Source organism: Fistularia commersonii, chromosome 3 (genome assembly GCF_037954325.1).
Source record: "Fistularia commersonii isolate RoL2024-O1a breed Wild chromosome 3, RoL_Fcom_v1.0, whole genome shotgun sequence".
Taxonomy (NCBI): Eukaryota; Metazoa; Chordata; class Actinopteri; order Syngnathiformes; family Fistulariidae; genus Fistularia; species Fistularia commersonii.
The window spans coordinates 13,457,148-13,484,105 of record NC_141286.1 but is presented as its reverse complement, the minus strand read 5'-3'; the positions used below and the strand labels follow the sequence as shown (position 1 = coordinate 13,484,105).

Here is a 26,958-nt window from a genome sequence, read left to right as displayed (position 1 = left end):
CTTACTTTATCTAACCCTATTCTTTGCATCCTTTTCTCTCACATCAATTTATTATTACCAATTTAATATATTCTTTTTATATTTATTCTTAATCATGTATCATAGTACCCGTTGCTGCTGTAACGCTGCAGGTTTCCCCGCTGTGGAACAAAAAAGGTCTAGCTAATCTAAATTTAATCCAATCTAAATGGAGATTTGACTAGATTGAGTTATTTCAAGCGCTAAATGAACTCTAGCGGCAAGAATGGAAACTACAACTACTTCATGATCTTCCCTTCATAGATCTTAAACTATGCCAGCTCTGTGCATAACATTCAGAAAAGTTCTGTTTTTTTACTTTGGTGGAGGAAAAGTCCTGATTAGACCACTGTGTAAATGATAAAAAGTATGATACATTTTCTGGAAAATAAAATCTTTTTTTTCCTTTTTATTTAAATGCAATCAAATGCCAAATCCTGAGTAAATACAGTATAAGCGGGATGAATTGGAGTAAACGATTAAGCGGACCACCATAGTCATTAAAAGTCAGTGGATGTGACAACAAACAATGAAAAAGAAAAAGCCGTTCTGTTTTGTGTTTATTAGTGCCATTGCAAACCTTGCATGATGGTTTGATGAAACCTTCACATTCTATAATTGAACGAATATTACACAGCAATCTCTGGATGTTTTTTCCCTTTTCCATGGGATCCATCTGAATGGAACGCAGCCCAGCGGTGAGCTGTCGTTCAGTCTCCTTCCAACTGTGTTCCGGACGCAGCCGCAGTGCGTGTAGTTCCTGTCTGGGTCGACCGTCCGAGGCTCGTTAACTGCCTGGCAAAACAAATCAGAGACTAACTCGTAGTACGCGGTTCGAGCTGTTGTGTCTCACGGGAAACAGCGACTTGTTCACCGGGAGCGGACGACATGCCTGCGGTCTCTAAAGGCGACGGGATGCGCGGCCTGGCCGTGTTCATCTCTGACATCAGGAACTGTAAGTTTGTTTATCACATTCAAACATACATATTGGTTAGCCTACAATAAGTTCGCCGGTAGTCCGACATTACAAACACCCAGTCCGTCTGAGAGTGTATTCGGTCAAAACCCCTGTCGTCCGAACTTTCCGCTGAGTGTTTCGCTAACTCTCTCGTGAAAATGCTCATTATGACACCCTCTCAGCTGGTTAGCCGACAGCGCTAATTAGCTTCTAGCCTCCAGATGCTAACGTCATGCAGAAGGGCGTGGACCCACCCCGCTATCTGGAGACGCCGCCAAACTGGCATTTTTATTAACCGTGGCGTCTGCCCGCCGACTAGGACCTCCATGAAGCTTGAGGTGACTTAAATATCGTCAGCCGCCACGAAGAAGCTGAAAGTGGTTGCTTTTCACATTGTTATTTGTCTACTATTTGACTCAGTCTCGCCTTGCAGTTGAACCAGTCGTGATGAAGGTTGCTTCAGGTCATGGACACTATAAGGGATCATGGCCGGTTCGTTTTAATCTGAAATTTGAACGTCATCGTATCTTGATTTCGATTTATATAAACTTTTATATCTATAAAATTAGAGTATGCCTTGATATGAATGAGAAATATAGGATAAAATACCAACATCAGCTTTTTTTAACCATCATCTGTGATCAGTTCTCATTAGGTGTTGTACGACATATAAACTCATATTGAGCTTAACCTAACACACTTGTGATGACAACATTATTATTATGATTTATTTATTACACTTATCTGGATGCACTGTGGACGGCAAAGTAAGACGTTCATAAAACAGGGAAACATGTTTCCATACTGTACATATGACAAGAAACACCTCTGAATCTTTGGATCTTTAATCTTGAATCTTTTCAGTTGATAGTTGTAAACATTTTTCAACACCACTTATGTATTTGCACATACACAGTATCTGTCATTTTGTCATTATCAAATTTCTCAACTGCTTTCAGTAAAAAAAAAATAAAAACATCTCAAAATTCCATCTCAGTTGAGCTGTAAAATGTACTTAAACATGGAAATTTTTCTGGATCTAGAATCTTGGAAGGATATTTGTTTATCATCACATACATTCATCTTTTAAGCTTGAACTGAACATCTGCAATACCTCTGTGTAATTGCAGAAAGAAAATTAAGTTCAAATTAAAAATTAGGTTAATTTTAAAATACAAAGTGGAACTTGAAAGGTAATTAAAGATCAGTGTGTGGACATTAACATCTGGGTGTTCGCAAACTTTCAAGCTTTGTTGATTAACAGCTTAAAACCAAAGAAATAAGACATTGAGTTAACATCTGCCCCTAAATAACGTGTAGTTATTAGACCTATTGACATTGACAGCACAATTTATGTTTCGCTGAATATTAATGTCTAAACTATGCTGGTGCTCAGCTGGAAATATTGTTGCAACAAGGTATCCTATTTTGAGGGTGTTATATAAAATCTCAGAAACAAGTCAATCAGTGATTCTGTTCTTTTCATTTTCATCATGTTAAGACATAACACACAAAAAACTTTATATACTTACAGGTAAAAGTAAAGAGGCTGAAGTCAAGAGGATAAATAAAGAACTGGCGAATATCCGCTCAAAATTTAAAGGTAGGTGAACAATCACAACTTTTCAGTACCAAGATAAGAGGGCTTGCCTCTGATTTTCAATGGAACTTCAATGGTCACCATCAAAATACTATGCTTTCTCACATTACTATATTTATCCATCAAAGATGAGCTTAGTATTTAGAAATAGTATTTTTAGAAGTTTGTTTTTCTTATGGGCTGAACAGTGGGCAGTGGCTAGCCCTTCGGCTTCACAGCACGAAAGACCCTGGTTCGATTCTGACAAGGGGATCTTTCTGTGTGGATTTTGCATGTTCTCCCCATGTTTGCATGGGTTTCCTCCTGTTTTTTTCCCACATTCTTCCCACATTCCAAAAACATGCTGCTGGTTAACTGGGAAAAATTGCCCCAAGTGAGTGAGTGAATGTTGTCTATCTTTGTATGTGGCCCTGCGATTGAATGGCGACCAGTCCAGGATGTATCATGCTCCTTACAGGTGGGATAGGCTCCAGCATGCCCCGGGACCCAAAGTGCAGGATAAGTGGCAGAAGATAAATGGATGAATGTTATTTAATTTTAATTTATACTTTATTAATCCCTCGTGGGGAAATTCGTTTTCTGCATCTAACCCATTGTGGATGACCTGTGAGTAGTTGGTTGCCGTCCATCGCCAGGGCAGCAGTCAGGGTTTCAGTGTTTTTGCTCCTATATTTGCAGGCCAAGATAGAGCAAAGAGGCTGTTAAAGTAATGAAATTGTTTTTTCCAGAGAACTAACTGCTCTTTCTGTAGTTTAGACATGTCAGCTAAATTTAAAACCTGATGTATACTTCAGGAATCAGCGTTGTCCTTCACTGAGTGGTAGACATAGAGACAGTTTTGTAGTGTGTGAGTTCACCATAACAAAAATATTTGCACTCTTTTCTGTTTACAGCTGGATGAAGACCAATAAATATTTTTTCTTGTCCTCTTTTTTTTCAATTTGTTAGTCAGTTTTATTTATTTTATTAATTATTTTTTAATCACTTAACTAATTACTCATTTTCCACATCACTGGAAAATTAAATGAATAAAGGAGTTTGGTCATCAAGAATGAAATATAGAACACTGCATCCAACAAAATCATCCAGAAATGTGTAAGCAGTCAGAGAAAAGTAGATAGAAAAATAAAATGAAAACTAGAAAACTTTCTTAATATCAATACTCTCTTTTGTATTATATTTTAAAAGTCACAACAGTGATGCCGTATTTGTAAAGTAATTATAATGTAATATAGTGCAGATTTGTTGAATGGTGCCAAGCTGCAGAATGTGACACCTAACTAACTGTATCTGAAAACTCTACTTTCATATAAAAGAGTGTTTTAGTCTAAAGAGTCAATTCTTCACCTCTAGTCTGACTTATCATAAGGTCCTTCATCTTGTCATGTATGTTTGTGTCTTAACTTCTCACTGGTGTTGTTTGTCCTGCCACCTGTTTCCCACTGCCTAAAATTAGTGCCGCTTCCTTGGCCCAGTGTCCAGCATTCTGCCCTCCTGTAAATCCTCTGGTGTCTGCTGCGATTTTTATTTGTACAGTACATTGCAATAGCAGGGCAAATCAGTTTACAGAACCATGATTCAGAAGAGCAATAAGACAGTATAGAGTAAATGCAGGGCATAGAAAACTGTTCAAAAGGATTGTTTTTACTTGGTTGTTTAGACCATAGGTTTATCTCTCATTGGGGTTAGTCCAGGTTTTGTTTAAAAACAAAACACTGCTTCACTAAGCTTTGTTCTGACTCTGGAAAATGCAGATACATAACCCACCATTTTAACATGGCACTGAGTCAGACCAGAGACCTTGGGATAAATATGAAATCTTTTTCAACAAAAATTAGATGCCTCATTTCTTATCAACACAGTGCAGGCCAACATGGCACATGATATGAACAGCTGACTTTGAATCCATTCAGTGTGTACAATTATTGTGCAAAGTTTAGTTTGGCTCACAAAATCTATGTTTTATGGCCCACTTGTCAAACTCAGGCCCGTGGGCCAAATTTGGCCCGCAGTGTAATTGTAGTTGACCTGCGAGATCATGTCAAATGTGCATTAAAGCTGGCCCGCCACATGTACCGCTAATACAACAAATCCCACAATGCTTTGCTAGTTTGTTGGTGTGCAGTCAAACCCACAAGTGCTCCTTTTTTCTGTTGACAGTCATTAACAACCATGTTAGAGTCACATCGGGCAAATTAATTTCACCCTCCACAAAAATGGCCAAAAGAAAGATTGACAACAGGAGCTTTCAAGACAGGTGGGAGGCAGATTATCTGTTCATGAATATGAAGGACAGACTTGTTTGTCTTGTGTGCGGAGCTAGCGTGGCTATAATGAAAGAATATAACTTAAGAGGACACAACGAGAATTACAAGGACCTGGACGTAAAGCAGAGGCTGCAGAAGGTATAGGATTAAGCTATGCTTGTTCCATATTTAGTTTTTAAGTAAAACATGTTTGGGTTCATTGTTATATCTAGAGGAATATTTTTTTCAATAAATATCATTGTTGGCCCGCGACTGTCCCAGTTTTGAATTTTGGCCCACTGTGTATTTGAGATTGACACCCCTGTTGTATAGGATTGCTTCAGTACCTCAGGTTTGTAGCATACAGATAAATATGAATGCTCATATCCCTTTTTTATGGTGTGTGTGTGTGCGCGTGTGCGTGTGCGTGTGCCTGGACAGGAGACAAGGCACTGGATGGCTACAGTAAAAAGAAATATGTTTGCAAGCTTCTCTTTATCTTCCTTCTGGGCCATGACATTGACTTTGGACATATGGAGGCCGTCAACCTCTTGAGCTCTAACAAGTACACAGAGAAACAGATAGTGAGTAGAAAGAAGCCCAAACAAGTGGAAAATTGTGAATGTGTGATTGTAGTGTAATTCAGTGAGGCAAATGGAAATTTTTCTGTCTCCAGGGTTACCTGTTCATCTCAGTGCTGGTGAACTCCAACAGTGATTTGATCCGTCTGATCAACAATGCCATCAAGAATGACCTGGGCAGCCGCAACCCTACATTCATGAACCTGGCCCTTCATTGCATCGCCAATGTGGGCAGCAGAGAAATGGCTGAGGCCTTTGCATCGGAAATCCCCCGGATCTTGGTTGCAGGGTCTGTACAAGAACTCTTATAGCCAAGGAACTTGCTGGTAGCAACTAACTAATCTCTTGCTATTAGTTAGTCAGATCTAACTAGGCCTTTAGTTTAATATATAGTCCAGTTTTAATTTCATGGCCACTTTATAAAATGATAAATTGTATAAATTGTAGACTGACTGAATCATTACTCAACAAATTTTCAAAAAAAACAAAAACAAAAAACAAATAAAAAAAACAAACAATGAAAGTCATATTCATGATTTAGACAATAAGAACAAAAAAAAATCCATAGAACAAATCAGCCAAAATGATCCTCATCAAAATCAAGATCATCTGTTAAATTTGTAAACAAAATCTGTGAAAGAAGTGTTCATACTAAAATTAGAACAAATGAACAATGTGAGCAACTGATAAAAACATAAAACATTTGTCTAAATTATTATTATTATTATTATTATTATTATTCAGAAATTATATAAAACACCCATTATTTATCCAAAATCAGCTACCAACATTTCCAAAACCTATCTGAAATAATTGATTAAAAATTTCCCCTGTGATGGTAAAAATGCATGAAGGTGAATTGTCAGAGAAAAGTTTTTGTTTAAAGCAAGATTTTCCATGTCTGTATTTAGAAAGTAAGCAGTGGGGGTCACAAGTCACTAGACCCTTTGTTTCAAGGATCTAGACTTGAGTTGTTTTATACATAGTGACGTTGTGTTGCTGTTGGTCCTTGGAGCAGTGATACCATGGACAGCGTGAAGCAGAGTGCAGCGCTTTGCCTTCTTCGGCTCAACAGGACGTCTCCAGACCTGGTGCCCATGGGGGAGTGGACTGCCAGGGTTGTCCATCTGCTCAACGACCAGCACCTGGTGGGATTCACATCTTCGATGTTTGCCTCGCCCCAGTGACATTTGTTCTGGGGGATTACATTTCAAATATGTTCTGTCTGCAGGGCGTGGTGACAGCAGCCACTAGCCTCATCACCACTCTGGCTCAGAAGAGTCCTGACGACTTCAAAACCTCCATCTCACTGGCCATTGCAAGACTCAGCAGGGTGGGACTCTGGTGAAATATGTCATGGGTCAACTGTACATTGTTGGCAACTACTTGATGAGTCCTCTGGATTACAATAAAGAAAACAATGTGTTACATCCCAAACGTGCAGGTGTAACAAATATGTCTCAGTGAGATTTAAAAAAAGTAAGATAACCTACTCTGTGATGCTGAAGAATTGACTCATAGAACTGAAAAAATGTAAACCCTGTAAATTCAAAGGGGTGTAATAGATGACCTGCTATTGTGTCTGATATCACTGATCTGCGGAGGTTGGGGTGGAGAAGTTGGGGTTGGTGTCAGGCTTTAGCTGTAATATCTTATATTTTACGGCAATTTGTGGAAATTGTGGAAGTAATTTGTTGGCAATTACTTTTAATGTTTAGTAAACTTTTTAACCAACATTCAGGTAACAAAAAGACAAGGGGAAAAAAATTACAACAAGATGAGGCAATCTGCTCCTGTGTCTTTGAGGAATAGTAAAAACTTGAAGAAAATTAGTCTAGGAAATAAAGCAGAGGACATGAATCACTTTTTTTAACTATATGAAATTTACCAACTTTGGACTCCCTGTGTGGGTTCACAAACTAATCCTTGTCTGTCCAGATTGTGACTTCAGCGTCGATCGACCTGCAGGACTACACCTACTACTTTGTGGCAGCGCCCTGGCTCTCAGTGAAGCTGCTGCGGCTGCTGCAGTGCTACCCCCCACCTGGTAGGATACGCTGCAGATTGGTGTCACTCGCTGCAAAGTAGGAAGGAGAAGAAGGGAGGTTCTTGGGTCTTACTTGATGACTCCCCAGTGGGAAATGAATATATAATAAATATAAAACTTTGTTCTTCACACAGTTGTCATCACGCTTAAAACATATATGACATTGGCTACTGAATGATATCTCTATATATTTGATTGTGGGGCCTTTGATTCCATCTGACTATAGAGAGAGTTATTTTTAGGAAAATAAAATCTAAGTTTAATGAGACTTAAGAAAATAAATGACATAAGATACACGATAATAGTTGCTACAGCAACAACTTGTTTTAAGCAATTTCTTGCTAATTTTCAGTTAATACAGTATATGGGGGATTGTAATGCAGTGTGTTGTTTATGTGATGTTTATCTGCCAAAAGATGGTAAAAGTACTTCTCATTTGTATATCCTGTATTGCACTTTACATGTATGGTATATAGTGTATCGTATAGTACTGTATATAGACGAACAGAAGTGGCTCCTGATATTAATGAAATAAGAAACCATATGTTATTTTATGCCTTTGTTGTCATTTAATCTAGACTCTTTCTCCCTACACAATTCACTTTATTCACATTTATGATTTTATTTTTGTAATAAGATATTTTTTCTCTTCCATCATTGCTGCCTTCATACTCTCATCATATCACACTTACACTATCTAATTTGACCACATTACACAGTCAGTTTCATCATATTACCTGGTCCCTTTACTCTTCAAACCCTCGAAATGACTGTAATATTCAATGGGGATTTTCCAAATTAATTCAAATGTGAACCTACAGATAACATTTCACACTGACATTTATTAGTGATCATATAATCAGTGTCTTGATATGTATATGTCCATCTCAGATGGTTTGACTACAGTCATGACTATGGGATTGACAAGTCAATCCAGAACTCTTTCCTCTTTCCATCTCTTTCAGTCTGTCACCCTCAAAAGTGACAAACCAGCAAACCAAATGAAGGAGCCAGAAAATGATTCTCTGTCACTGTTGAAGCCTAATGAATGTTCAATGCATAACTTCAACACTCTTGATGCTGCAGAGGATGCAGCGCTGCGAAGTCGTCTGACTGAGTGCCTGGAGACCATCCTGAACAAAGCACAGGAGCCGCCAAAGTCCAAGAAGGTGCAACACTCCAATGCTAAGAATGCTGTTCTGTTTGAGGCCATTTCCCTCATCATCCATCACGACAGGTTAGTTAGACTCAGCTGTTGTCCTCTAAACCAGAAATTGCTGCAGTTCAGATTGCGTGCCTGATGAATAGTGTTCTACTGTTGATGGCAGCAGTCTCTACCTATCCTTTCCAGCTGAAGTTTCTCTGTTTAAATTTAATCCTGGAGATATACTCTGCAGACTGCTGCACAAATAAAAGGATAAAAATAAACAAAACTTGGGATTTCCTTATTTATCATATTTATTTTATAAATATAAAAATGTAATTTGATAGTAATGTAAGAACTTCCGTATGAATCTGTTAAATAGAAAATTCCAAGTCTGGAAAATTTTGAATATTGCAATGGTTAGAATCAAATAATCAAAAACTGATTTTAATAAATCTGGTTTTAAAAAGCACATAGCACAATAAAAGAGAAGTGTGGACAATGTACAAAGGATGAGTCACTGTTGCTGTGAGAAGTCTTACAAGCCTTTTGCTGATCTTAAGCAGCATCATTGAGCTTAGGTTCAAAATAAGGTCCCAGAAGTACAAGCTTTTAAATGGTCTGCTCGTAATTTATGTGACAATACTGAAATTCCAAACATGCTTACTAATTTGCAATATATTTTTAGCTAATATCTTGAATATGTTAGTTGCTTTAGATTATTTCTCATTTCAAATTTGTACTTTGATGTTTTTTGTAATTCATAAGATCTGACTAGTTCTTTATTTGATCTTTTATTTAATTATCTAACTAAATGCCGGTATACAAAATTAAATTAAATTACTTTATTAAATTAAAATTCCATCCATCTATCCACCTATTATCCACCTCTTTCCCTACTTCCCAGTTGAGGTAATGTTGATTCTATCCCAGCTGTCATTGGGCAAGAGGGTACACCCTGGACTGGTAGCTAGACGGTTGCAGGTCTACATATGGAGACAGACAACCATATACTCTCGAATTCACACATCTGGGAAATTTTTTTATTTTAGTCCGATTAACCTCTTGCATATTTGTGAGAGGTAACCGGAGAACCAGGAGGCAGACACAGGGAGAACACTCAAACTTAACACAGAAAGCCCTCCATGAGAATCGAACCAGGGTTCTTTGTGTTGTTAGGGGGAAGCTAATAAACTAATAAAGAACACTAAGACGTACAGTTTTATTTTTTAGGGTGTTTGGGTAACAGACATGTTAATGACTCCAGGTTTTGTTGTATAGTTTTCAGCCATGATTTCGCTTTAGTTTATTTTCAAATAAAGTTCAGATTGTTCAAGGCACTTGTGGTGTTTTATCTCCCAGTGAGCCCAACCTGCTTGTTCGAGCCTGTAACCAGCTGGGTCAGTTCCTGCAGCATCGGGAGACCAACTTGCGCTATCTGGCTCTGGAAAGCATGTGCACGCTGGCCAGTTCGGAATTCTCTCACGAGGCAGTGAAGACGCACATAGAAACTGTGATCAATGCTCTGAAGGTGAGCTGCAGATGCAAATGCAAAGATAAAACATGCACCTCTTGACAAAATTAAAGTCACATTATTAAGAAAAAGATAGAGGAAAAAATTTTGTAAAATTGATAATGAAGAGGGACATAAGGACTGACAAAAGAGGTGTCACCATCTTTTAATGATGGGAGCTCTTTTGCTTTATATATGTTTAAAATACCTGTCTATTATTCTGGACGGAAACCAAGTCCTTACAGCGCGTCAGTAAAGTTTAAGTATCTTTTCTGTTTGTAGACAGAGCGAGATGTGAGTGTTCGCCAGCGGGCGGTGGACCTGCTCTACGCCATGTGTGACCGCAGCAACGCCAAGCAGATTGTTGCAGAGATGCTGAGCTACCTGGAGACAGCTGACTACTCGATCCGGGAGGAGATAGTGAGTCGTTTGTAGGGGCCTTGCAACATTTTTTACCCCTCTTCCACCTCTTGACCTCACCCCACAATCTCTCTTCTTCCAGGTGCTAAAGGTGGCCATCCTGGCGGAGAAGTACGCCGTGGATTACACCTGGTATGTGGACACAATCCTAAACCTCATCCGCATCGCTGGGGACTATGTCAGTGAGGAAGTGTGGTACCGTGTCATCCAGATTGTCATCAACCGAGATGACGTCCAAGGCTACGCTGCTAAGACCGTGTTTGAGGTGAGCCTGCCTTTACGCCCTGGTTCCACTTAGTTTAAGGTCTGAGGAGACATTTTATGTCTTCAAGTTCCTGTGACATGTTCACTCACTGGGCTCATTTCTCAAGTCAACATAAACTCCATGTCTCTGCACGAACTCAGTCATGGCAAGAAGGTGGGAAATCTCAAATATTTTCAACCACATAAATGACACATTCAGTTGTCTGCATGTGTCCAGTGTCTACAAGTCAAATTTTTAACTATTTAGTTTAGTGTAGTATTTTCCTGTACCTGCAATGCAAATTAATTGTTTTCATGTATTGTCTCTCATGGGTCGCTACCGTCAGCTATTTGTATGTTTTTTTTTTCCATCTAGTTAATCGTTAATCTAAATCCTAAAACCTATACTTGGTCATTATAAAGTAGTTTGTTTTTAGTAGGTTTTCATGTTGTCAGATGTTGTAAGGCTCCAATTTTTTCATGTACGTACCCTATTTCTCTGTTTACTATTCAACCACGGTACTTGGATTTTGGTGGCCAAAGGTAACATATATCACATTTTAACCCAGAGCACATTAATTCCATAACTCATATCTGTGGACGTTCTCAGTCATTCATGGTTATTTCTTGTCTTTGAATGAGAGGTGAAACATTTTCATGGAAAGAAAATCAAGTCAGGTTGCCACAAGGAGAAGATTTTGACAAGAAATGCCCAGCTCATACTGACAAATGACTTGTAACCAGATTGTTGCACTGTGGATTTTTAGGCAGAATGTCACAGCCTAGTATCATAACAACTTAAATTTAAAGACAGGCATATTGTCTGACATGTTTTCACTGTCTGAACCTTCTCAGGCCCTTCAGGCGCCTGCCTGTCATGAGAATCTGGTGAAGGTGGGAGGTTACATCCTCGGCGAGTTTGGTAACCTGATTGCCGGAGATACACGTTCCAGGTACTAACAGTGTCTTTAACTGGCTTATTGTTGTGCCCTGAAGTAGAATCTGTGTCCCTCCTGATCTTTTTTAGCTGTTCGGGTGTTTCAGATCCCATGTTCCTCTAAGAAATGTACCTGACAAAATACTGTAGTTCTCTCAAAGTAAATCATAAGACCTACTTGTATTGTCTCACAGTTTACTGAAGAAACTCACAAGTTGTGTTACACTTGGACTGAGAGAAACTGGTTTTAGCCTCACCATGGATTAGGATAGTTTGCGAATGAAAAAGCCTGAATTCCCTCTGGATTGAGGGGATTTTTAGATATACAATTGGTGTGATTTTAATGATAGAAATGATCAGGAGTATGAATTAAGCAAGTTAATTATATGATCATTTCAGAAACTGTTTCAAATATATATTCTATCTGAGAACACAGTCATGACATCCTGTATGGGTTTTCCCTCCTTCAGTCCCCTCGTGCAGTTCAACCTTCTCCACTCCAAGTTCCACCTCTGCTCTGTACCCACGAGGGCACTGCTTCTTTCTGCCTACATCAAGTTCATCAACCTGTTTCCAGAAGTGAAGACTACCATCCAAGACGTGCTGCGTTCAGACAGTCAGCTCCGCAATGCAGATGTTGAGCTTCAGCAGAGAGCCGTGGAGTACCTGAGACTGAGCTGCATTGCCAGCACAGACATCCTGGTTAGTGATTGAAGATTTATTCATTTTGAGTCATTTTTCAGGTGATTTGGGATTTATGTTTAACTCTTTTATCTTCTATTGTGCTTTAGTGAGCCTTCAGTTTAAGTAATGGTAATCAATTTTTTTCTGGTCCCATATTTGGGAAAAAAATTATGTAATTTTGTAAAATCATAGATACACAAGGTCTTGTAGTTTCTGCCCTTTTAATGCAGACCAGTAGGGGTTGGCGTCATCAGCAGGTCAGTAACTCGAACTACAGCAGGTTTTGTGTTGTCAAAGCTCTCTCACTCTCTATCCTGCTTGGCTCTTAGGCAACCGTGCTGGAAGAGATGCCTCCCTTCCCAGAGAGAGAGTCTTCTATTCTCGCCAAGCTGAAGAGGAAGAAGGGTCCTGGCCATCTTCCTGACATTGACGACCACCGGAAGAACGTGAATGGTGCTGCAGAGCACAGCGAGACCCACGAAGCTGCCAGTGTGGTAATTAATCGACCGCTAAAGACAGTGTAGCTCTCTGCTGCCTACCCTTTATTTTCTTCATCCTGCTTGTCCTTCTCAGTCTTTACTGCTCTCTTCTTCTTCTGCTCTTTATGCTTCCCCTTTCCATCAGTCATCTCCTTCACTGATCGCAGACCTTCCAGTCAACAGACCCCGCCCAGCCTCCTCCTTTCCCATCATGCTCTCTGCTGGGAACATGGTACAGTGACACTTAGCTTGAAACCATGTGCTTCAGCCAGTAATGTAACACACTTAATACTCAGATAAAGGGAATTTTATAAAGGACTTGTTGCATTCCATAAATCCAAGTGTTAGCATCGACTTCATGAGTGTCTCTGAAAGTAAGTCAGATATGAAAGTCTCCAGGTCCAGGAAAAAAAGGGGCCGACCTCTGGCAGGAACCTGGATTAAACTGTACAGCCTGAAGACAGTTTCTTCATACTTGTAGGAAATGAGTCTTCCCTTGAACAAATAATCATCTGTTAAGAGATCAAAGTTACTGTGCCTGTAGGATGCATGTTTTTGGAATATTCAAATCTTCATTGTCTAAATGCAGAGCAAATAGATACTGAATAATATGTTATTATTGTTTGTAAAGGTTGGAAGTTAAACATTTTCCCTCTCTATGAACTACTCTTGCTTCTTTTATTCTCAATCAAATTTCATTCCAGAAGTTGTCTAATGGATAACATCAACTATTGACATTGATTTTATTTTAACTGTACTAAGTGTTCAGCGGTGGAGCTCGAAGGGACTGATCTAAGTATTACACAGCAAAGACTCATTAAGCATTATACTTGATATCAGAAATTATGTCTGTTCCCCCCCCCCCCCCCAGAGCTCCGCCCACCCCTTCACTGACCTGCTCAACCTAAACTCCACCACCCTATCGAGTGGCAGCCTGCTGGTAGACGTCTTCTCTGACAACACCACCGCTGCTGCTACAGATGTTGCCGAGGAAAGTTTCACCAGGTTTGAACACATAAGGTCATCGTCTTACTGGACCCCCAAGTGGCTGTAGAGAGATGCATATCTCAACTCTTATTCCTTGTGTTATTATTAACACAAAACTTTGGCAAAGTGACATGTTGAGTGACATTAATCAGTTTTGTAGCAAATATCAACATGACAAGTGCTCTCCATGGCAGGCAAAGAAGAAAATTCACCGTAATAAAAATGAGATAATTATCAGGAAATCAAGCCAGGAAGCGACCATTAACCTGAGGATTGTGTGCTAAAATTTCTGCAAAAAATAAGCCATTCATATTTCAGGTTATTCTTCATGTGTGCTTTTGTCAGGTTCGTTTGTAAGAACAATGGCGTTCTTTTTGAGAACCAGCTCCTGCAGATTGGACTCAAATCGGAGTACCGGCAGAACCTGGGTGAGCAGTGAAACAACGCTTTTGGTCATCAAGTGTTTGTTCTCAACTGGATTTGAAGATTGTATTAAAGGGATAGATCATCCCTGAGCTTTTGATCCATCCACACAGTTTTGGTTAGATGTAATGAATCTTTAAAGAGTTCCTCAAGAGGATCTATACACTTCTGAACAGTTTAAAAGATGAAGAAAATAAATGTTGCACAGGTTTTAACACTTGAAGTGTCTGATCACACATTTCCTGGTGAAGAAAGATTGTTAACACATTCGCAACATGATAGATTGACAAATGATTGACACATGCTTGTGATCTGCTCAGCTTCAGGTGAAAAGACACTGTGTGACACCATAGGTTCACCAGGCCACCTTATGATCTTGGCCCTTCCAGATACTGGACCTTGATGTAGAGGAAGGATAATGAAACCGTAACATTATAGACCTCTGCCTTACTCGTGGTGTCATCTTCTAGGTCGTATGTATGTCTTCTTTGGCAACAAAACATCCACCCAGTTCCTCAGTTTCTCCTCCTCTGTGACCAGTGATGAACAGCTGAGAACCCATATCCTTACTACTGCTCACTCATTTGTCCCGCTCTAATCCTGAGGCTTCTTCTCGATAATGGTATACTGGTCCCTCAGTAAGCTGCCGGCCCTCATTTTCTATTTGCTCAATTGTGAGATATTTGGTCAACATACCTTTATGAAAGACTTAAACACAATATATGTGTACATTTTCGGGTCGGATCTGTCATGCTGAATGGGAAAGTTAGGAGAACCAATCATTCCTTCAAAATTCTCTTTCTTTCAAATATGTCCCCAAATGTATAGATTTTTTTTTTTCAAGTTTTGAGAGGTTTTACTGAAATTATGTAAATATTAGGATCAGCGTATTTGGTTAAAATGATGAAAAAGCACCCATGAATTATTTGTTTATATTATATGCAATTTTGTGTGAATTACATTGAAATGTATCTCACAAGTGTAATATATATATTTTTTTTGCATTTTTAAGCTCAGATCACTTATTCTAAAATGCTCCTGAAACCTAACATGTAATTTGATCTCCATCAGCGGTAAAGGATGTGGATGAAGCTACTGATTGATGTGATTTAAGACTTCCACTTCAATGATTGTGCGTTATGAGCTCGGTCGCCAGCTCCGCACGTTTTTGTTATGTTGGCCTCAGAGGGTTTTCTTAACTGTTGCCTTCACAGCTAAATGTCCATGCAAAGGTTGTGGACCCAGTCATTGAGGGCGGGGCTCAGGTCCAGCAAATCCTCAACATCGAATGTCTGTCCGACTTCACAGCAGCTCCAGTGCTCAGCATCCAGTTCAGGTTAGAGCTGAGATTCTTGCTGCTGAGGAAGTAACACATGTGATTCTCTTGTGTAATCCATCATGGGATTGCGTCTGTGTAAGCAGGTACGGTGGCGCCCTCCAGAATATCGCTGTCAAGCTGCCCATCATGCTCAACAAGTTCTTCCAGCCCACAGAGATGAAGTCACAGGACTTCTTCCAGCGCTGGAAGCAGCTTGGAGCGTAAGCTGCATTTTTTTTCCTCAAGCTGTTCCTATTTTTTTCCTCCCATTACACTTACCATAATTTATGGACTATAAGCCACTACTTTTTTCAAATGCTTTGAACACTGCGCCTTAAAAAATTAGGAGTCTATTTCATCGATTTTTACAGGCTATTGGACAATTGTGTCGGAGAAATTCTGAGGTTGTTTAATTCCAACACGGAAGACGACAACGTCAGTGGTTTTAGTGCACAGGATAAAAATGAAGATAGCGATCAATTACTTTTCCTGGTTGGCTGCTCAGAAAAAAGCGTTTACCGTATGTATTTAATTAAAAGTAAAAAAATCTTTCTGTGTAAATATCTTACGCTACAAATGGACACTTGCAGCATATATATATGCTATTTTTTTTTCTTTTCAAATTTAGTGGCTGCGGGGTATATGCTGGTGTTCTCAATCGTTCGAAAATTACAGTATTTTTTCCTCCATCTCCACCTGTGATAGTGGTTGACTGAGAGTTGCAAGTGCCACAAGCAACCACCTCCATAATACCTCTATAAACATCAGATTCAGTTGAAACCTAATGGCGAAAAGAATCACGCCAGGGATGGATCTTCCATCCATACATCCATCTTCCCCCCGCTTATCTGGAGTCGGGTAGCTGGGGCAGCAGCTGGAGCAGTGAGGCCTAGACCTCCCTCTCCCCCGCCACATAGTCCAGCTCCTCTGGGGGGATCCCAAGGCTTTCCCAGGCCAGCCTGGAGACATAGTCACCTCCGGCCCTCTCTTCACCTGAGTGTCCAGGACATGCAGCCACAAGTCCGACGACACGACCACAAGGTCAATCGAAGAACTGTGGCCTAAGGTGTGTTGTTGCCAACTGCACATTTGGACACCTCTATGCCTGAACACGATGTTTGTTATGGACAATCTGAGATGAAGTCCAATAACAAGGCACCACTCGGGTTCAGATCGGGGAGCCGTTTCCTCCCAATCACGCCCTTTTAAGTCACACTTTAGAGCGATCGTCCTCAGAACCAAACATCCCTGGTCCAATTCCCGGCTCCTCCTAGAGTGACGAAGAGTTCTTGAGCAAAAACACCCAACCCCTAACTGCTCCTGTGGCACCGCTAGATGGTTGCCAGCTGCATAATGAGTTAAATCCGGAGAGAATTTTCCCACAACGCATTAATAACGTATAATAAAAATATATAATAGCAATACAATGATAGTCCAGTGTGAGACTAAAATACAGACCAGACCGCAGGATAAAAAAAGGTCTTTTGAAGTACAAAAGTGTCACAGGATTTAGTTCCTCAAATTTTGTGGGGTAAGGACAGCTTTGCAGTTCCAACCTCCAAAACCTCCAGCTGCTTCATGTGTCCTTGGGTTCAGTTTTTTTAGCTTTGCGCTGCAGATAGTCTTATTGATAAGAGAAAATTGATGAGAGAATAATTCTCTTGTTCTATTACCCAATCATGCAGCAACACATCCAGTGACGGGTAACATCAAAAAGACTAAATGTAAAAGTCCTTCTGAAATGTGATTTCTTTATTCATGTTCTATAAATTGTTGACTATTTGGTTTCATGGTGAACATGAAGGACTAAAGTGTGTTTCTCTCCAGTCCTCAGCAAGAGGTTCAAAAGATCTTCAAAGCCAAACACTCCATGGACACAGAAGTTACTAAGGCAAAGGTAAATACTACTTTTCTCACTCTCATCACCAGCTGCTAACTCCCCACACCTCCTTTCCCACATGAAGATCACATCTTGGACAAGTGCTGACTTGTTGCTCATCTTGGCTTTCCATCTCATTCTATCAGAGAGACTAATTCCATTACATCCTGAGTCAGGATAGAAGCACAGGATAGAGTGTCACATTCTCCTTTTCAAAAAATCCTCCCTGAGAACTTTGTTTTGCCACATCTTCCAGAATGTCATTCCACACCATCCTCTCTTTCTGCACTTTCAGACTTGTTCGACCAGGCCAATCCCAGTCTAACAAGTCCAGTGCATGCAGTATCCTACTAGAATTATACATCACAATTCTGTTGACTTTATGTTGCAGTTCATTTCTCAGCATCTCAGGGCAGTTTTTAATATTTTCCAATTCTGGCATGGATCTTTTTTCATTTACATTCACATTTTCGAATACCGATCCACTGGGTTTGGAGAATTTTTTCTGTCATCCACTTCCTGACAATTTTTGCTGTAACCCCTAGATTCTGGGCTTTGGTGTAGCCCTGCTGGACACTGTGGATCCAAACCCTGCCAACTTCGTGGGAGCTGGAGTCATCCACACTAAGAGCACCCAGGTGGGATGTCTCCTCCGGTTGGAGCCCAACACGCAAGCACAGGTGGGGACTCACACACACGTATGAAGAGAAAGACATACATCTCTTTGTGTTGAGCTGTTCTTACAGTGCATGACTGTTTTTTCTCCAGATGTACCGGCTGACGTTCCGGACCAGCAGGGACTCTGTGTCCCAGAGGCTGTGTGACCTGCTGTCTGACCAGTTCTAGACTACACGTGAACTACACTCCTCATCTCACCTTAGATCTGATACGATGCTTGTACAGTGTAAATTCTTTTTTTTTAATTTGACTTAGTCGATGTGTAAATGGATAGAAATGTATTTTTGGCACATAGCTTTACTAATAAGTCACTGCTTTAAAACCTGCCTGAACTGGACCGAGTTGCCTAATGCAGGAACAACCGCGCCTGCACATCGAAAGAGTTTACCCACCTCTCATTGTGAAAACATTTCCAGGAGGATTTTGGATAGTGTTTTTTGAAGATCATTGCACAAAACGTATGACCCACTCTGCACTTGTTAGCTTAAGAATGAAATCACATCAAGAGAATTTTGATTTTAGAATCACAATTTGAACCAGATTAAGCTGGTGCCACTCTGTCCGACGTATGTGAAATCAAATTATGACAAAGTGTGGAAATAGTGATCTCACGAGAGCTTTATTTTTTAATCCAAATGAAAAGGTCCAGCTCTGGAGGAACAGCAGCCTTCTAAAAATATATTATTGGTATGAGTCCACCGTGTGTTTTTTCCTGGGCTGATACTGAATAGGCCGATACTCTGCTGCAGAAAATTTTGCCAGTCTGAATTAATGGTTCACAAAGTTTGTATGAAACAAAATATTTCATGTGCATGCTATTAAAGCTTTGTAGGAAAAAAAAAATCAAAGTAACACATATTTAGTCAGTGTTTCCTTCAAAACCTCAAGTGGTATTGTAAAGTTGAAATACTGGACCACAGCATCCTGTCAAATTGTGACCCCAGAACACAAGAGTCTCCTGGTTTGTGTGCAAAAAGATAAACTAAAAAGTTAATCCTTATCTGTAAGAGACTTAAACAAATGCCTTTACATTTGCAAGACATTACCACAAAGTTAGTGAAAGCCAATTAATTATTGAACCTAATAGTCAGCAGTCTGCATCCAGAGGTACATGAAAATGGACAAGAAATAATGTGAGAGCAAACTAACACTGGGCAGTTAATTCTCAATAAAAAAAATTAAAGATAATGCCTTGAATCACAAGAAATGACTAAACATTTATTTTGTTGATAATGGATCATTTATAATAAGAATTCTTACAGTATATGAGGGTTCTCAGTCATTCAGGTTTATCACTTTTTGTCAGATCTCACTGTGGCAATTGGACTAGGGTTTCTCCTTGAACATGTTTCACATTTCACCTAAGAGGCTTCACTACATATTCCATGTACCTTGGAAAAACAGTGTCCAGTTGCCATGATAAGACTTGACAACAATTCTGACTAAATCATATCAAATGTTCTCAATATGATTGTTTTTGCACTGAATATTTGGCTTAATGTGAGATCCATTAAAACTGACTATCAGCTGAATGAAAACTCAACCAGTGACTCACAGTCCCTCCCAGAGGAGCAAAGCAGTACTATGGTAGCAGTCTGGCACTAGCTTGTTCAGGTGTCATAAATTGTCCTTTTAATCCCAGAATTCTCAGATCACACTAATGTATCACTTCACACGTCTCAGGAGCAACAAAAAACAGCTTTGTATTGTGGTGTTTTTCAAATTTCATTAAGCATTAAAGCAGGGAGCCTCGTTGTGCACATTTTACCCAGACAGTTCTGCTGCAATTGTAAAGGAACTTTCTACAGATTCCAAATGTGTAGCTATTTTCTTGCATAGTGCCTTTAGACTGATAGAGAACCAGCACAATGCCTCACTGTTTGCCTTCAGTCACTGAGCACTGCCACTCTTTCTATACTGCAGTAAAGAACAATGTATTTTCCATTTTATATATTGTACTTTTGTCATAAACTTCGTTGACATGAAACAGTGTCCTTTTTATATATGTCCTTCCTATATATATATTTTCATTCATTCATTCATTCATTATACTGCTTCTCCTGCTGTCAGGGTTCCAATGGGGTGGAGCCAGTCCCAGCTGTCACTAGGCAAAATACACAACACTGCATATGCATGGAGAGGGAGAGAGAGAGACAGATATTCCCCAATTCTCCTTTTGGTCTGGAAATTTCTTCAAGACAATGCCTGACCCATTTATCAATTACTTCTCTCCCTTCAAATGCACTTGGTTTTCAAAAACATTGAAATGAATGAATCCCATGAATAAGTTATTTAGAGATCACCCAAAAATCAGGAAAAATCTAATCTGAAATGAAACAGGAGCCAAACGTTGCTCTACAAAACACAAGGGAAAGGGACTGCTTAAAGGTTACGTCTGTTAAATGATTGAAGCTGTCAGGATCTTGTATTAATATGAGAGGAATTATTACCTTTTGTACCACAAAACCTCAACACATGGTAAAGAAATATGATTTATATGTAATAGTCATAGATTTTCCAGGTGTAATGTGAAACTTTTCATAAGTACTTCGACCAAAAGCCCCTGCCCCCTGTTTGAGATAGTTTCTGAGAGAATGTTTTTTTCTTCTCTTTTTATTGTCCATGTCGCTGAAAACAGAATATACATGAATACATCTTAAGGTACCTGCACTGTTGATGCATCATAGTTCATAAAACATATCTTCATTTTCACAAGCAAAATTTTCATCCAAACTTAATTCTCCAGGCACCATGTGTTAAAAAATAAACCCAAATCAAAAACAATTGTTCAACGTTCATAATTTAGAAGTCAAACCACAAGATTTTGTTGAAAAGTTTTTTAACATTTTTTCCATCCTAACAAGCAGTTGTAAAAATATTGATTTACTTTGGTGCCCCCCTCTGTCGATAATTGTAAGTGCATAGTCTGAATGGTATCACTCATTCAGGGGCCAAATATAAAAACATGATTTTTTATGATGAAAAAAATAAATAAATAAACAGTGGATTATATTAGCATAAGATGGGACTCCAAAGCCTGAACTTTGCAATTCATGAGACCTTTTACTCTCTAAAATGGCTACATGTACTCTTGCATGTCCTGTCATTCCCCGGGCTGCATATCTAGCTGACCCTGGTTTTTGGTTTGTGCTGCTTCTGTGGTTGTAAAATATTCCCATGTCTGACCAGGACAAAACAATGACAATCTCCTGAACTTTGAAGTTCCAAATTAGACCCTTGGACGAGGTTAGGCATCATTTTACTACTTTCGTCCATTGGTTGCTTGTTCATGTTATTGGCTATTTGATGCAAGTTTTCTAAGTATGCTACAAGACTTTTAGGCTAATTGCGTATCAGGGGAGCATTAGTGGACACAGCTCTGGTATGATTTTCATTCGATTAACCAACTTGTCACGACATGATACCGATATCGTCACCTGGTTATGCAGATACAAACTGGATACAGGGTGAAAACACATGTGAATATGAAGTTGGCACAGATCGCAATAGGAACATCTCTACTTGGCAGCGAGGATGTGAGTTTGCTACACACAACCTACACATCCTTCTGTTTCACGCACACAAAGTATGAGCAATGCGTTCAGTCTGTGTAAGCGACCTCGGCTCTCAGCTCCTTGGTGACATAGTTGAGTAATGCTGCAGTGACCTGCTGCTGCAGGGTGGCATTTCCCATCACTAGGGCAACCAGCTGTACAGCGTCCATCCAGTTCAAGCTGCCCAAGACGACCATGATGTCTGTGTAAAGCTTCTGCTGCTCGGCAGGAGGCAGTTCCATCAGGATCTGAGGCAGGGGCTTGAACTGACCACTAGTCAGCCAGCTGCCCAGAAGACCCCCCATCATCCCACCTGACAAAGAGACAAAAATTTTACAGTAAAAAATAAATCTGGATCAAACTGATTTGAATGTGGAATGACTTTCAACATGAATATTGAGTTAATATGATGCATCTCCATTGAAGCACTATCACCATCATGGCTGAACATGGTGGAACTGAAATGAGTCTGTGCAGGATAACATAGTTTGAATGACAAAACAGATAAAGTTCTTGAATATTTTTTTCAGAATTTAAGTGACGAATAAATGAACAGGTTCAACCAAACTCCCTCTGACAACTCCCAAAGACAGTAATGAGTGTAAAATCAACTTCAAAATAAGTAATCTCCACAAACCATGTGTTTATATCTGTTAAATATATAAAGATGAATAGAATGCAGCTGAGGTTTGATGGTAATCATGAATTTATTAATGAAGTATCAAAAATTTAAAGAAATTATGAAATAGAGATTGATATTCTAAGTTTCTTGCACAACTAAGAGCACATGGTTTCCGGATAATGAAGAAGAAGATGATAATGAAGATGACTTACCAATAGCGATCCCCGGAGGGCCTGCCATCAGCCCGCCTACAAAAGCAGTTCCTCCTGCTACCACTGCTCCTTTGGTAGCATTTTTGACACACACCTTAATCTGCTGTTGAGCTGAGATTTCACAGCATAGACGCATGATGTCGTCTATTCGAGGAGCCATGATGGAAACGATGAAGATGAGGCTGTAGGGACACCAGAGGTCTCACTCATTCTCTTCCCCCTCAATTGCAGCACAATTGCAACATCAACTTTGTAGGGATGACATCAGTTTATTTGACATAGATTTCTATACGATTTCTTGCATTTTTGGACAGTGCAGTCAAGGTAATATGTACACATTACAAATAAAAAAACAGTAATGCAGCCTCAGGTTGGCACGGGACAGTGTCTCCCCGAGCCACCCTTGGGGAGGCACAGACCAGTGTCTCCCTGAGCTGGTCCCAAGCCCAGATGAATGCGGAGGGTTTTGTCAGGAAGGGTATCCGGCGCAAAACTTTTGCCAAAACCACACATCAAACCTAACAATCTCATACCAGATTGGTCGAGGCCCAGGTTAACAATGTCCACCATTGGTACCTATGACCTACAGGGTACCGGTGGAAATTGGGCTACTGTTAGTCGAAGAAGAAGGAGAGGTAGAAGGCGTGTTTGGAAGCAGAGAGAGAAGAGGAAAAGCAAGAGACTGGGACTGAGAGAAGGGAATTTGAATATTTGACCAATGACTGGAAAAGGCAGATTTCCTCATAGAATACCAGAGCTCCTCTCTTAGCACCCTGTCATATGCTCTTTCTAGGTCTACAAAAACACAATACAGCTCCCTCTGCCCTTCTCTATTCACATTCTCAAAGCAAATATTGCACTTGTAGTACTCTTTCTAGGCATGAAGCCATACTGCTGCTCACAAATGCTGACTTCTGCTCTCAGTCAAGTTTCCACTAATCCTTCCCATAACTTCATTGTATGGCTAAACAACTTTATCCCTCTATGGCTGCTGCAATTCTGTACATCCCCCTTATTCTTAAACATGGGCACCATCACACTTCTTGTCAATTCTTTAGGCATCTTCTCACTCTCTAAGATCCTGTTGAATAATCTAGTCAGAAACTCTACCGCCGCCTCGCCTGGACACTTCCGCGCCTGCACATGTATATCATCAGGACCAACTGCCTTTCCACTCTTCATCCTCTTTAATGCCTTCCTCACTTCACTTTTACTAATCTCTGCTTCTTTGTGGTCTACAATAGTCACCTCTTCTACCCTTGCCTCTCTTTCATTTTCCACATTCATCAGCTCTTCAAGGTACTCTTCCAATCTTCCCATCACTCTTTTATCATCTGTCAATACATTTCCCTCTCTACCCTTATTCACCTGGACCTGTTGTATATCCTTTCCATCTTTATCTCTCTGTTTGGCCTACCTGTATAGATCATTTTCTCTCTCCTTACCGTCCAACCGAGCATACAGGTCATTGTACGCCCTTTGTTTTGCCTTTACTACCTCTATCTTTACCTTTTGTTGTATCTCCCTGTACTGCTGTCTGTTTTCTTCAGTCCTTAGTGTCCCACTTATTATTTGCTAACCACTTTCTCTGTATATACTTCTGTACTTCCTAATTCCACCACCAAGTCTCTTATCTACTTTCCTTCCAGATGACACACCAAGTACTCTCCTATCTGTCTCCCTGATAACACTAGCTGTATGTAGTTGTCCAATCACCTGGAAGATCTCCCTGACCACCAAGAGCCTTTCTCAACTCCTCCCTGAAAACCATACAACACTCCTCCCTTTTCAGCTTCCACCACTTTGTCCTCTGCTCTGCCTTTGTCCTCTTCATCTTCCTCGTCACCAGAGTCATCCTACAAACCACCATCCTATGCTGTCTGGCTACACTCTCAACTACAACTACTTTGCAGTCACTGATCTCTTTCAGGTTAGCTCGTCTATACGAAATGTAGTCTACCTGCATGTTCCTACCTCTGCTCTTATAAGTTACCCTATGTTCCCGTCTTTTTTGGAAAAAAAGTGTTCACTAAAGCCATTTCCATTCTTTTTGCAAAATCTACCACCATTTGTCCCTCTGCGTTCCTATCCTGTATACCAAATCTGCCTGTCACCTCTTCATACCCTCTATCGCCTTCACCAACATGCCCATTGAAGTCTGCCACTCTCATCACTGGGGATATTCTGCATCACTTCATCAAATTCATTCCAGAACTTCTTCTTCTCCTCAAATTCACATCCCACCTGCGGGGCATAGCCACTTACAACATTGAACATCACGCCTTCAATTCCCAGACTCAGACTCAGAAGTCTATCTGACATTCTTTTCCCCTCCTAAACGTTCCTAACAAACTCCTCCTTCATGATGACACCTACTCAATTTCTCTTCTTGTCAGTACCATGATAGTACAACTTAAAGCCTGCTCCTAAGCTTCTGGCCTTACTACCTTTCCACCTGGTCTCTTGGACACACAGTATATCCTCTTTCCTTCTCTGCATGATGTCCACCAACGCTCTACCTTTTCCTGTCATAGTCTCAATATTCAAAGTCCCTACTCTCACCCCCAGACTCTTGCCTTTCCTCTTCTCTCTCTGCTTCTGAACGCACCTTCCCCCCTCCTTCTTTGACCTACAGTAGCCCAATTTCCATTGCTTTCCTGTAGGTCATCTGTACCAATGGCGGTCATTGTTAACCCAGGCCTCGACCGATTTGGTTTGATGTGGTTGTTATGATATGATTATGAGTGATTCGCATGTTTGCTTATGGCAAAAGTTTTACACTGGATGCCCTTTGCAACCATCTGCATTAACCCCCCCCCCCCCCCCCCCCCACCCAGGCTGAGTTAAAACGAAAGAAATAATACTCACCTACAAACTGAATTTCTAGTAACAAACAGGGGACTTCTGTTAACAATTTTTTTTGGTGATAACGACGGTTTAAGTACCTTAGTTACATTATTGTGCTCCTGTGAACACGAGTACGTTTACATTAGACGTTAGCAATGTTTCTACCTGTTACTTGTGCTTTTGGTTAGACTTGAAATGAAATTTCGAAGTTGGGAATGAACATATTCTGACGAAATAGTGATTTTCAAAATTGAAACAAAAATGTTCAAGACTGTGGTGAGTTTGCTTTCTCTTTGGAAGCCCTCACTTGACTGATCGTTGATTCCACCATATTTCTTTGGCTAATGTTTTATCTACATAAAAATCCCAGCATAGAACACGCTTCCCGGAGTCATCGTTGAACTAAAATGTGTCGCTTGAGGGAATACATGACCTTTCAAGAATATCGAGTCTTACCTTTTGATGTGTCAGTCAAACAGGCGTAATGTGAATAATCGTGGCAGTGACTCCATCCGGCAAACTCCCACTTCCTGTTTGCGATGGAACAGAGATGAAGTAACATTAACTAGCTCAAGATAGTTCACCTCCCCAGATGGCGAAAACACAAACAAGTGCTTCGTAAATCCCTAGAATCATACACAGAAGCAGATGTGTAGACACATATGCAAGACATAGACAGGTACAGCTGCATTCAGACATATATTCTGACATCTAAATATACTGATGTACATACATACACGAAAGTACAAACATACATTCAAACAGACGTGTGAACAGAGTTATCCCATATTTCCATCAGTTTACACATACAAATATACAAGCATAGATAACTACATACATACATACATAAAACACACACTCATATATTCATAAATACACGCATATACCTTTATTTTTAGTTTTAGTTTTCTATCTGTACTGTGTGAGTATGAGCTACTGCAACAGAGGAATTCCCCCCTTGGAGATCATTAAAATATTCTGATTCTGACATGCATACTATACATTTACATACAAATAGGTGTTTTTATTTAAACACCGCATCCATCTATCTATCTATCTATCTATCTATCTATCTATCTATCTATCTATCTATCTATCTATCTATCTATCTATCTATCTATCTATCTATTAACGCAACATGTAACACATGTACAAACATGTAAACAAATCTATGGAAATATACAAGTTCAAACATCAACCTATAAACACATACTAACATACACATGTGTGCATATTTTGGAGAGATATGTACAAACAAACATTCATGTTGCACACACATCAATGTTCATAGGCATAGACACGCATACACAAACAATTTACATTCAAATTATTTCAAATAAATTATAATTAATAAGATAAATAAAGGTTTAAATTTTGTATTCCATCATATTACTGTACGTACGAACCATAGATGTAACTTGAACAGAAGTAAAAGAAACTATTTGGTCAAATCAGAAAGAGCACGAAAACAAAAATAACGACAATAAAATAAGTGTGTGTGGGTATTTGTTAAACAAAGTAAGTCAACACAAGGGTAAAAGTTGAAATCTGTAAAATGACTACAACAT

The 26,958-nt window shown here is 39.8% G+C and overlaps 2 protein-coding genes across 3 annotated transcripts; one reads left to right on the top strand and one right to left on the bottom strand.

The window, feature by feature from the left end:
* The first annotated feature begins 715 nt into the window (after positions 1–715).
* On the top strand, positions 716–22,021 carry LOC147235580 (AP-2 complex subunit alpha-2). Of its 2 annotated transcripts, XM_086143689.1 has the most exons (23): positions 716–973; positions 2,511–2,579; positions 5,264–5,406; positions 5,499–5,692; positions 6,422–6,551; positions 6,635–6,736; positions 7,342–7,450; positions 8,537–8,687; positions 9,957–10,125; positions 10,390–10,527; positions 10,610–10,792; positions 11,626–11,723; positions 12,178–12,409; positions 12,721–12,885; positions 13,016–13,102; positions 13,742–13,875; positions 14,203–14,285; positions 14,751–14,841; positions 15,494–15,616; positions 15,703–15,819; positions 17,426–17,495; positions 18,023–18,157; positions 18,246–22,021. In XM_086143689.1, the coding sequence occupies exons 1-23, from the start codon at positions 907–909 to the stop codon at positions 18,321–18,323; spliced, it is 2,868 nt and encodes a 955-aa protein (XP_085999815.1). In that variant the 5' UTR covers positions 716–906; the 3' UTR covers positions 18,324–22,021. The 2 variants fall into 2 exon arrangements, with proteins under 2 accessions (XP_085999815.1, XP_085999816.1); XM_086143690.1 differs by lacking the exon at positions 13,016–13,102.
* Positions 20,910–26,902, bottom strand: LOC147235579 (protein C19orf12 homolog). Its single transcript, XM_086143694.1, has 3 exons — positions 25,847–26,902; positions 22,544–22,725; positions 20,910–22,022 (listed from the first exon to the last, which is right to left on the bottom strand). Exons 2-3 carry the CDS (start codon positions 22,701–22,703, stop codon positions 21,757–21,759), a joined length of 426 nt encoding a protein of 141 aa, XP_085999820.1. The 5' UTR covers positions 22,704–22,725; positions 25,847–26,902; the 3' UTR covers positions 20,910–21,756.
* Positions 26,903–26,958: the final 56 nt, after the last annotated feature.

Excerpts from the sequence above, each read along its gene's own strand:
- LOC147235579 (XM_086143694.1), bottom strand. The coding sequence starts at position 22,703 with ATGGCTCCTCGAATAGACGACATCATGCGTCTATGCTGTGAAATCTCA. Across the intron at positions 22,023-22,543 it reads CCCTCCGGGGATCGCTATTG|GTGGGATGATGGGGGGTCTT; the intron begins GTAAGTCATCTT and ends TCTCTTTGTCAG.
- LOC147235580 (XM_086143689.1), top strand. The coding sequence starts at position 907 with ATGCCTGCGGTCTCTAAAGGCGACGGGATGCGCGGCCTGGCCGTGTTC. Across the intron at positions 14,286-14,750 it reads GGAGTACCGGCAGAACCTGG|GTCGTATGTATGTCTTCTTT; the intron begins GTGAGCAGTGAA and ends GTCATCTTCTAG. Across the intron at positions 17,496-18,022 it reads CAGAAGTTACTAAGGCAAAG|ATTCTGGGCTTTGGTGTAGC; the intron begins GTAAATACTACT and ends TGTAACCCCTAG.